The 12265-nt window shown below is 46.4% G+C and overlaps 1 protein-coding gene across 5 annotated transcripts in view; it reads right to left on the bottom strand.

Moving 5' to 3' along the window:
- The window catches only part of ACYP2 (acylphosphatase 2), a 368664-nt gene that overhangs the window by 299995 nt on the left and 56404 nt on the right, over positions 1–12265 (bottom strand). For 3 of the 5 annotated variants that reach the window (XM_029593436.1, XM_029593438.1, XM_029593437.1), the window contains one exon: positions 7924–8100. The exons of the other annotated variants lie outside the window; for them this stretch is intronic. In XM_029593436.1, the coding sequence (XP_029449296.1) occupies positions 7924–8100 (177 nt within the window). The remainder of the gene's footprint in view (positions 1–7923; positions 8101–12265) is intronic. 5 annotated transcript variants of the gene reach the window in all.

The raw sequence follows: 12265 nt of genomic DNA, 5'->3' as shown, positions 1-12265 counted from the left end.
TAGAGCAATGTCTGAGGCACATTAACTGTGTGTATGTTTATTGAATAAGGGTATTATCTCCAGGTAGTAGCCGTCTTTCCCGCAAGCCACCCTCTTCTTCATTCACATCCTCTAAGGTTCCGAGTGCTTAACCACACCAAGTCCCCAGGTTGAAGTTGAGGTCCCAATCTCCTGCTCTTATCAGCCTGTCTTTTCATTTTAAGAGAAGATAGTTGTAAAAGCCGTCGGGTTTGTTCCCAAAGTTTAGTCATAGATTGAACAAACTGTTCAACAGCCGGGCAAGAGGAAGATATGGTAAGTGGCAGTGGAATGCGAGGGTGTCTGCCAAAGACCAAGAAAAAAGGTGAAGATCCTGAAGCTTGATTTACATGATTATTATGACAAATCTCAGCCCACGGCAGAAGAGATGCCCAATCATCTTTTCGTCGATTAACACAACAAAGACAGACTGTCTGAGATTGATTCATTCATTAGGTTAATCCATTGGATTGAGGATGATAGGCTGACAAGAAATTTAGGTCTATTTTAAATTTTTTGCACAGATCCCTCCAATATCGAGCCGTATATTGGACTCCTCTGTCAGAGGTGATACTGGAAGGTAAAGCAAATGTTGCTTACCTGTAACAGGTGTTCTCACAGGACAGCAGGATGTTAGTCCTCTCATATGGGTAACATCACAGGATGGATTCCAATCATGGAACACTTTTGTCAAAGTTTCTAGAACTTTGACTGGCTCCTACTGGGCATGCCCAGCATGGCACTAACCCTGCAGCCAGCAGGGGTCCCTCTTCAGTCTTATTTAAAAGCTACAGGCAGTGCCGAAAAATAAAATAATAAAACAAGCCCAACACCGCGGGGTGGTGGGCAGGTTTTGTGAGAACTAACATCCTGCTGTCCTGTGAGAACACTTGTTACAGGTAAGCAACATTTGCTTTTTCACAGGACAAGCAGGATGGTAGTCCTCACATAGGTGCGAGTACCGAGCTGAGGATGTCCGAACATGCACCAAATGTAGCCAAAGGCGTGCAACAGGCACAACAACTGGGGTGGAATTTGGTAGAGGGCATCCTGAACCCCACCGGGCAGGCCGAAGGGTGTTGGTATGTCACGTCGTGAATAGGTTACACAGGACAGACTGGCCGAAGATAGAATCTTGTCTTCCGGCTTTGTCTAAACAATAGTGGGCTGTAAAAGTATGGAGAGAACTCCAAGTGGCAGCCCTGCAAATGTCAGGAAGCAGCACCGATCGTAGGTGTGCTACTGAAGTCACCATGGCCCTCACAGAGTGTGCTTTAACATGGTCTTGGAGTGGAATGCCCGCTTGTTGTTAGCAAAAGAATATGCAGTCCGCCAACCAGGAGGAAAGAGTCTGCTTACCCACAGGCTGCCCCAATTTGTTAGGATGGAAAGACACAAATAATTGAGTGCTCTTCCTGTGGGCAGCTGTACGGTCTAGATAGAACGCTAGAGCCCGTTTACAGTCAAGGGTATGCAGAGCCTGTTCTCCTGGATTGGAATGGGGCCTGGGAAAGAAGGTAGGTAGTATAATGGATCGATTGAGATGAAACTCTGATACTACCTTAGGTAAGGATTTAGGGTGAGTGCAAAGTACCGCTCGGTCTTGCAGAAGTTTAGTGTAAGGCAGATAAGGTAACTAGGGCCTGTAATTCACTAACCCTGCGAGCCGAAGTGATTGCCAGAAGGAAAATCACTTTCCATGTGAGATAGCGAAATTCACAGGAGTGGAGAGGCTCAAATGGTGGTTTCATGAGCCGACCCAAAACCAAGTTGAGGTCCCAAGAAGGGGCCGGAGGACGCAGTGGAGGCTTGAGGTGAAGCAAGCCTTTCAAAAATTGTGTAACAAGGGGTTGTACTGAGATAGGGACACCCCCGATACCTTTATGGAAGGCGGCTACCGCACTGACATGCATTCTAATGGAGGAAGTTTTAAGACCTGACTCTGACAAGTGCCAGAAATAATCTAGAAAGTTCGAGATTGGACAGGTAAAGGGATCAAGGGCCTGAGAAGAGCACCATGACGTGAACCTGTTCCATTTGTATAAATATGATTTTCTCGTGGAAGGCTTCCGTGAAGCAATCAAGACACGGGAGACTGGATCAGAAAAGTTAAGTGGCTGAAGGATTAACCTTTCAACATCCAAGCTGTCAGGGACAGGGCCTGAAGATTGGGGTGGCGAAGGCACCCGTCGTTTTGAGTGATTAGAAGCAGGTCTGTTCCCAGAGGAACGTGCCTGCGAATGGAAAGATCCTGAAGAATTGGAAACCACACTTGGTGGGGTGCTATCAGGATCATGGTTCCCTTGTCCTGACGTAACTTCACGAGAGTGTTCGAGAGAAGCGGAAGTGGAGGGAATGCGTATAGGAGAGCAGTTGACCATGATAGGGAGAACGCATCTTTTGGTGGATAATGTTGGCTGCGAGTGAGTGAGCAGAAATTGCCTACTTTGCGATTCTGGGGTGACGCAAAGAGGTCTATTTGAGGATAACCCTATTTTTGGAAGATGGAGTTCACTACTGAGGGGTTTAGAGACCACTCGTGCGGTTGGAAGTTGCGACTCAACTTGTCTGCCAACACATTATCCACTTCCGGCAAGTAGGTGGCCCTAAGGTACACTGAATGGGAGAGGGCCTCCGCCCATATCTGTGCAGCTTCCTGACACAGAAGGTAGGATCCTGTCCCTCCCTGTTTGTTGATGTACCACATGGCCACCTGGTTGTCCGTCTGGATCAGAATGACTTGATTGGACAGGCGATCCTGAAATACTCTGAGAGCGTATCTTATTGCTCGAAGCTCTAGGAAATTTATTTGGTGTTTGGCTTCCTCTGGAGACCAGGAACCTTGTGGCTGGAGATCAGCCACATGGGCTCCCCACCCGAAGTTGGAAGCATCGGTGGTGATAATTATTTGAGGGTTTGGCGCTTGAAAGGGCAAGCCCTTTAGAAGATTGATGTGATTCGTCCACCAGGCGAGAGACAGAAGGAGTGAGTCGGTGAAGTGGACAATGGTTGACAGGGGCTGAAGGGACTGTGTCCATTGCAACCTTAGAGTCCACTGCATGACTTTCATGGCCAGGCGGGCCATTGGTGTGACCTGAACTGAGGATGCCATGTGTCCTAGAAGGATGAGAAAACGATGAGCAGTCGTCGAGTGTCGAGACTGCAGGTGTTGTGCCAGAGACACGAGAGTGAGGGCTCATTGTTGAGGCAGGAAAGCCTTTGCCTGTAAGGTGTCCAAGTCTGCCCCAATGAACGATAAGGTTTGAGATGGGACTAAGGAAGATTTGTCGTAATTGATGAGAAATCCGAGTGAAATTAGAGTGTGTAAGGTGAGATGTGGGGATGTCAAAGCGGATTGCTGAGTCGGAGCCCTGATTAACCAGTCGAGGCATTTTGTAAATACTTGTGGTGCAGATGCTAAGCCAAATGGAAGCACTCAGTATTGATAGTGCTTGGGGCCTACGAGAAACCTCAGGTATTTGCGATGAGATTGAGTTATCGCAATATGAGTGTATGCGTCCTGAAGGTCGAGAGAACAGAGCCAGTCTCCTCTTTGAAGAAGAGGAAGCAGGGAGCCCAAGGTTACCATCTTGAACTTTTCTCTCTGGAGGTACTTGTCAAAGGCTCGTAGATCCAAAATTGGACGAACGCCTCCCGATCCTTTGGGGATTAAAAAGTACCGGGAATAGAACCCGAGGCCTTGCTGAGGCGATGGTAGTGGTTCTATTGCTCTGGACTGGAGTAGGAGGGAGGCCTCCTGTTCCAGGAGCAATGAATGGTCGTATGTTCTCCACGTCATTAGAGGTGGGGAATCCGGCGGGATGGAGAGAAAGTTGAGATGATAGCCTTGAGCAATTATTGCTAGGACCCAGAGGTCCGAGGTGATTGATTGCCATATGTTGTTGAAATGGCACAAGCGGCCTCCCACTGGGATTTTTGGAAATGGAATCTGGCTGCTGCTCTCTTTGCGAGAGTCAAAAACCAGAAGCAGGGCCCAGTTGGGGGGCTGTCTGTGGCTTTTGCTTTCGAGTTTGACGAGACTGTGATTTGAAGAATGGTCTTGCAGAGCGGCATCTAGATGCTGGCAGGTAGGACTTCTTTGGTCTATAAAAAGACATTTTAGAGTCCTTTCGGAAAGGCTGTTTAGAAGGATAATCCGAAGGAAACAGAGAGAGCTGTCTGAGAGTCTCATGATGGTCCTTTAGCTCAGCCACTGTCTTTTGAATCTGCTCGCCAAAGAGACTGTCTCCTATGCAGGGGAGGTCGGACAACCGCTCTTGCACTACTGGACGAAGGTCTGAGGACTTGAGCCAAGCCCATCGTCTTGCTGAAATAGCGGTTGCAGGCACTCTAGTTGCAGTGTCAAAGATATCGTAACATGATCTAATCTCATGTTTGCCTGCCTCCAAACCCTTATTAAGTAGGGTGTGGAACTTTTCTGGAAGTGACTGAGGCATGGAGGTTGCCTAAAAATGACTCTTGAGTGGGGCGCTGTTTGCTGCGCTCGAAGATGGCTGCAAAAGCCTGAGACTCCGATAGAAATCGCTCAGCACCCTGATTTCCCTCTGAAATTTTACTTTGCTCCGGCGACTTACTGAGGTAAAAGCTCCAGCATCCCAGGCAGCTCAAAATCGCCAGCAAAAGTGGTCGATAGGCGGTGAGCGGAACCCCCCCAGAAGCAGAGAAGAAATCAGCTGCCTGCTTCCCTGCCAGCCATTTTGTAGCGCAGGAGAAATTTATATGCAACTCAGAGTGGCCGGACTCTGAGACAAATAACCGAAGGAAATAAAAGGTTCACAGCAATCACAAAGAAAAACTACTGTCCCGGAGTTGAGAAAGGCCAAGAAGAGATGACGGTTTAGCTCTGAGGCTCCGCACTGACAGCAGTAAGTGCAGCTAACTTTTTCCCGTAATCTAAGCCTCAAACGACACCCTGCCACAACCACAGCTTAAAGCAATTGTAGGGAGTAAAATCGCCGAAGACAGAGTTAGGCTCCAGAAGAATTAGTAAAGGTACGGAGGAAGGAAGATCGCGGATCGGAGCCCTCCTGATCGCCATCTTGAGGAGCGTGCCGGCATTGAGCCCCCGGAGCTAGGCAAATGGGGCAGTCAGCACTCAGGTTTGCTCACAGAGAACGACTGGAGGCAGGAACTAGCACCATTAAAAACGCCTAACAAATGCTCCCCTCCCTAATCTAACCTTAGCTAACACCGCGGGACGAACGTGTAGCCTGGTATCAGAGACTGAACTCTTCTTCGGTTCCTCCCTCCCCCTTCTACTTCACCATCCCAGGCTGGATCCGTTTATTACCCCAGAGTCACCGGGTAAGAATTTATGAACTTACAGTACCTGCTACAGTCTGTCAAGCGAACGGTGCTCCCCGACTGCATAGTACTAGTGGTGGGCTCTGGAGAAAAGGGAGAGGACGGACTGAATACAGGCTGCAGCAGCCACGTGGCTCAGCCACAGTCAAACAGGGGAGCTGTAGTGAGAATAAATATATAGCCCTTCGTCCTTCCCTGCTGTCTACAACAGCCATTGCACGCTGCACGGCCTGAAGCTAACTAAATCCAGCTGTTTCTTTGTGTTTTTCCCAACGCAGAAAGGCTATTTATCTTTTGAAATTTCTCCGGGGGTGGAAGAATCGGAGGGAGGCGAGGAGAGTGAGCTGGATACAGGATACTGCACACACAGGAGTATACAAAGGGAGCAGGTGAGCCTCAGAAGCTAGATAACCTTGTTCCTGCACCTTCTTGGAGACGGTCATCTCTTCAAGAAGGAATAAGCGGAAGCCTCAGGTAAACCTAGCCCACTGACTCATCTCACTAAAGCTTGGCTGTGTGGGACAGAAGAATTTTCATAAGGCAATACTTATGGTAACACAATCAAACTTCTTCCCAACAAGCTGAAGAAGTGTGTGACGGAGTGGACCAGATAGAGAGCCTGACTAGCAAGCCCTGAACCCTCATGAGCTTTTAACAGCAGAATGGGGGGGGGGGGGTGCTGGTGGACACCGCTGTGAAATGAATGATTGAATACCGGATTATATTTCCTCCTCCTCCCGGAACCTCCTTTGTCTTCGTCAGACTAGCTGAACTTTCTTTCCTGAGCTTTCTTCATTCAGATCCTATCCAGATAAATTTTCTTCAAGACACATTATATTTTCTTCAAGACACAATACTTATTCAAGACCGATTTAAGCATCCTGAGGTCGGGATGGCCACACGCAGAAAAGCGGCAGATTTAAAGCAATTTGCTTTCAGTAAATTAGTGGAAGAAAGGGTAAACGAGGCAACGATACTGCCGTCTACATCTCAAGGTTTAAGGAGAAGAAGCAGCTGATGCAAGCATAGAGAGCTCTGAGATTGCCCCGGGGGATTCAGTGCCAGATTTCCCCACGCGAGATGAAATGCGTGGATGGTTTATTGAACTTCGGTCGGACATGCGGAACCATAAAGCAGAAATACTTGCATGCATAGAGAATATGAAAGAAGATATTGCTTCCCTGGGTTCCCATGTGGATGAATTAGACGGGAGAGCAGATGGTCAAAGTGTTCAGATGGAGGCTTTGACAGCTCAAACAAAGCAGTTCACGACGGAACTAGAAGCATTGGGGGACAAAGTAGAAGATCTTGAAAACTGATCACGCAGGTCTAACATACGTATTAGAAGAGTTCCTGAGGAGGAGCAATATGCGGATAGTATGCAGATGGCAATGACCATATGTCAAGATCTTTGAACCTGTTTCGGGATCCCCTCAGAGGAGCATGATCGCATTTTCCAGGTGAACTTGGAACGAGCACATCGAGCACTAGGGCCCAAACGAAACAACCAGCCCAGGGACATCATTAGTAAATTTCTTCACTAAAAAACAAAAAGAGGCGATTGTCAAGCTGGCACGGGCTCATCCCCAATGGAAATGGCATAACCATGAAATCATCATCTACAATGATCTGGCGCCCTCAACGCTGCAAAAGAGGTTCCTATTGCGTGAGGCAACAACTGTCTTATGCTGTGCTGAGATTCGCTACCGCTGGGCCTTTCCATTCGCTTTGATTTTCCAACATCAAGGTATCTCATACAGATTTAAAATGATAGCGGAGGCTGCCGAATGTTTCACCCAAGCCGGTATCAGCTTTGATTTCACTCCAGCTCCCAGGCCCATGCCACATGTAACAACGGATGCAGATCTACGATGGAGAAGACAGGGGCCGGGCTGTGGGCGGCTCCGTAGACAATCAGCTGGACCTGGGAAGCTGGTTACCGATAAGGGCTGATGGGGACAGATCGCTCTTCTGGAATTCTATTCAGGGCAATAAAGACTGTGCTGAATAATTAGGAGTCTATTTTCAGTATAGATCTCACAGTTTTCTGTGTCACATGCTGTTGTTTTCACTGTTGATGGTTCTAACCTGTTTAAAGGTTTTACTGGTAGATGTGTTAAGTACTTGGCAAATGTTACGCTAATTCTTGAAGCATACGGGTCTGGCGGGGGGGGGGGAGGGGGGAGGGACGGAGACTAGGAAGGCAGCGAGTTCCACCAGGTACCCCCCAAGGGGTGGATTCTCAGTTGATGGTGAGCGGTCCCTTTACGGTTCAAGTGAAGGAGGCAGTGGAGTCAGAATACCCGACTAACATTTTCAACTTAGGCAGTTCCAGATTATGCACTCTTCAGAAGGTTGAGGCGATGAGGCATTCTTATGCACCATTACATACCCAAGGTCCATTTGAAAATTTGCAGGAAAATTTCCATACACTTATAGCGATGTTTCACTTACTAATTGATAATGGTTAAAATAATATCTCTCAATGTTAAAGGCCTAAACACTCCTAGAAAGCGCTTTCTCCTCCAAAAAGAGTTACTACATCAAAAAGCAGATATTGCATTCATTCAGGAAACTCACCTGAAGCGCAAACATGAACAGTTATTACAGTACAGAGAATTCCCACACGTATTCTTGGCTGCCCGAGGGGCAGAGGCTAAATATTCAGGAGCAGGGATTTTGATATCAAAGAACTTGGTATTCGAGTATCTTTCCCACGCTGCAGACCCACATGGGAGGTACCTCATCTTAAATATCCTGTTGGGTACGAAGAAATTCACATTAGTGACGGTTTATGCCCCTAATAGAGACACAGGGCCCTTCTGGAAGGAACTACATGGGGCGCTGGCCTTACATGCGGAAGGGCCAATTATATTAGGGGGTGACCTCAATGGTACGCTTTGACCGGACATAGATACATCTAAACCACACTCTCAACTTTCTGGATCCGGTAGGAAGCTAGTGCAAAATTTTATGTCCGATTGGAATATAGTTGACATATGGAGAAGCCGATGTCCCAAATCTAGATCATACACTTTCTCTGCACCTCATGATAGTTATTCACGCATAGATTATTTTTTGGTTGACAAATTATTGGGAAATCAGGTCAGGGGGGTGGATATAGACGTTATCACTTGGTCTCGTCATGCCCCAATAATACTTGAGGTAGATCTAGATGAACGGGATGAGGGCAGTCTGTTCTGGAAGTTGAATGAATCCCTACTACAAGATGCAGATTTTGTACAAAGGCTGAGTGAACAGATGCAGGATTACTTCCGCCTGAATTCTAGAGGGGAGGTGTCCCCCCTAGCACTCTTTGGGAATGTTCTAAGGCAGTGGCAAGGGGGATTCTAATCTCTCGGACAACTGCATGCAAACGCCAGGAACAGGGAGTTCGTATTGCTTTAATGAGCAAAATCTCGGCCTTATCGCAGGAACATATGAGAACCCATTCTAAGCAATGCTATCAGAAGTTACTTGCCCTCAAAGATGAGTTAGCGCAACTTGATAACAAACGTATAGTACACACTTTGGATCTTCTAAAGCAGAAATACTATGAAGGTGGGAACAAGGCAGGTCACTTTTTAGCATGTCAATTCCGAACACAGACCTCCCAAAATAATATTTTAAAAATTAAAAATTCAGCGGGAGAGATTCTTACAGCCTCGGCAGGAATATGCAGTGTTTTTTCTGAGTTCTTTCAGAACCTATACAAATCTGAGGGATCCATCCAACAAACTGACATAAATGCATATTTGCAAGGTTTAGATTTACCTAATTTGACATCTGAGCAACGACAGAGCCTGGATGCTCCGATCTTCCCCAGTGAGATTGAGATGGTGATTAAATCCCTGAAATCCGGCAAATCTCCTGGTCTAGATGGGCTTTCTGGGGTGTACAATAAAAAGTGTTCATCCATAGTAGCAGAACCCCTAGCCCAGTATTTTAACAATCTCCGAGAAGGCAAAGGCATTGGGCCCCACAACAATACAGCCGGCATAACTGTTATTCTGAAGCCGGGCCGAGACCCGGCACAATGTGGCTCCTATAGACCCATCTAGCTTATTAATGTGGATCTCAAAATCCTGGCTCGGGTTCTAGCTCAGAGAATTAATAAATTTCTTTCACAGCTTGTCCATACGGATCAGGTAGGATTCATACCACAGCGTATGGTGGCAGATAACATTAGAAAGGTCATCGATCTCGTATGGTGGGCTCGTAAAACTCAGACCCCAGCGGTTTTATTATCCCTTGATGCCGAAAAGGCTTTTGACCTAGTGCATTGGCCCTTTCTGTTTTCCACTTTAAGACACATGGCTTTTGGGCCCTTCTTTTTGCAATGGCTACAACAGCTGTATGATAAACCCACTGCCAGGGTCAAAGTAAATAACGGATATGGCCCTGTCTTTCCCATTGGAAGGGGCACTAGACAAGGTTGTCCACTATCTCCTTTGTTATTTGCCCTGTATCTTGAGCCCTTGGTGACACGGATATACAAAGTCAAGGATATATATGGAGTTCGGTTGGGGACCGAAGAATACAAGGCATCCCTGTTTGCTGATGATATTCTATTAACATTAACAACCCCGGCCGTGTCGTTGGAGGGGGTTACCCGAGAACTAAATAGTTTTGGCAAAGTAGCCGGCCTCAAGGTGAATTTCTCTAAGTCGGAGCTGCTCAATGTGACTTTGAGCCCGGAGGAAGTGCAAAATATTCGCAGTATGTTCCTGTATAAATGGGCGAAATCCCACAAAGTACTTGGGGGTTTATTTAACAGCTAGATTATCTGACCTCTACAATCTAAATTATACTCCACTGATAAATAGTGTAACCCTGGATATGAGTCAATGGAACAGGTGTACTTTTTCATGGCTGGGAAGAATAGCAATTACCAAAATGACAATTCTGCCTAAATTGCTTTACTTGTTTTCCTCCCTACCAGTGGACGACTCTTCTTATGTGATACGTCGCTGGCAAAAACGGATGTTTGATTTCATCTGGCGTAGACGTCCTCCCTGTCTAGCGCGTCAGGTTTTATATCTCCCAAAGTCGCAGGGAGGACTGGGGACCCCCAATCTCCTTTGGTACTTTAGGGCAGCCCAGTTGCAGGCCTTAATAGATATTCATCGCAACACGGAAATAAAGCAATGGGTGTCCGTTGAACAAGCAATCTTAGGCCCAATGGCGTTACAGGCCATTTTTTGGCAACCACGGAACTCCTGGTGGCCAGTCAAGGACATACCATGGTCACTACAGGTCACTTTGAATATCTGGAAGCAGAGTAGTAGGCAAATAGTTGGGGACTATAAATACTTTTACCAAACGTCTCTTCTCTATACCAGGCATATCCCCCAGGTGACTGTTTGGAGGAAGGCGGGTGTTACCACAATTGGCCACATGATGGCCCAAGGGTCGATCCTCTCCATGCAGGGCCTAATGGATATATCCTCATTCAGTTCAAAAGTGTTTCTGGCATATGCTCAAGTAGTTCGCTTTATTCAGACTCTACAATGCACTAAAGTGTTATGACCCAGTTGTTCGTTGTTTGAATCTCTGGTGCAGTATAGTGACAGAATAAAGGGGCCCATTTCTAAAATATATCATGCTCTCTACCCAGAGAAGCAGGCGATCAGCACGTTTGAGAGACAGTGGGCAGCGGATCTGGGAGAGCACTTGAGTTCTCAAACTTGGGAGGCTATATTATATTTTGCTAGGAAATGCTCAATTTCAGCTGGTCTGCGTGAAAATTGCTATAAGATGATATATAGATGGTATTTCACCCCAGATAAAATTCATAGGATATATCCGGCGGCCTCGGCCTTATGCTGGCACAATTGTGGAAGTGAGGAAAATTACTTCCATATTTGGTGGACCTGTCCGAAAATCCAGACCCTTTGGGAGATTCTTTTCACTTGGTTGAGTGCCCTGTTTCATGTGCCTATTCAGGCTACTGCTATCACGGCCCTGCTGCATGTTTACCCAGATGACCTACATAAGTCCCAGCAGCGCTTCTGTTCTCATACTCTTATTGCCGCTCGTACTTTGATTGCGACAAAGTGGAAAACAGAACAAGTACCGCAGTTGTCGGAGGTCATAGATAAAATTCATACATACTACAGGTTGGCCTCTCTAACAGCAGTTAAATATGGGAGAATGTCTTTGTTTACTAAATCTTGGAAACCGTTTATGGAATATATTTTTCAAATGTAATCTCATAATGGATTAAGTGATTAGATGCTATTCGGAGAAATGTATTGATACACAACAATTTGGGCGATTAAGTATTGGGTATGTAAATTTATGGTAAGTAAGTGAGATACCATTACCTAGCATTAATGCTTCTGGATTCTGTAGTAGAGGAGCTATAGCTCCACTAAACTGGCGAGGGTGGGGGAGGGAGGGGGGATTTTTGGGGATGTACTTTGTATTCTGTATTCATATTGCTATTGTAATAGCACTGTCATATTAAAATTTTAATAAAATTATTAAATTTAAAAAAAAAAAAGACTCTTATATTGGGTCATATATAGTTGGTAAGCAGCAATTCGGAGGATCAGCATTGATCCTTGAAAGACTCGGCGACCAATGGTATCCAAAAACTTCTGTTCCTTGCCAGGGGGAAAGGAAGTATGAGTTTTGGACCTTTTTGCTTTCTTTTGCACAGATTCAACCACCACAGATTGGTGATCCAATTGAGGCTTTTGAAAACCTGGGGCTGACTACACCAAGTAGGTAGAGTCAGTTTTCCTGTGGACTGGTGCAATGGAGCCAGGGTGCTCCCAGTTCTTTTTGAGAAGGTCAAGAAGAACTTGATGGATGGGGATGGAGGTGATTTCCTTGGGCGTGTCCAGGAATTGAACCAACTCCATCATCTGATGTCTGTCGTCCTGTTCCATCAATAACTGGAAGGGGACCAATTCAG

The sequence above is a fragment of the Rhinatrema bivittatum genome, chromosome 3, assembly GCF_901001135.1.
Source record: "Rhinatrema bivittatum chromosome 3, aRhiBiv1.1, whole genome shotgun sequence".
Classification (NCBI taxonomy): Eukaryota; Metazoa; Chordata; class Amphibia; order Gymnophiona; family Rhinatrematidae; genus Rhinatrema; species Rhinatrema bivittatum.
Note: the sequence above shows the minus strand (reverse complement) of the source record. Positions and strands in the feature narration are given on the sequence as shown.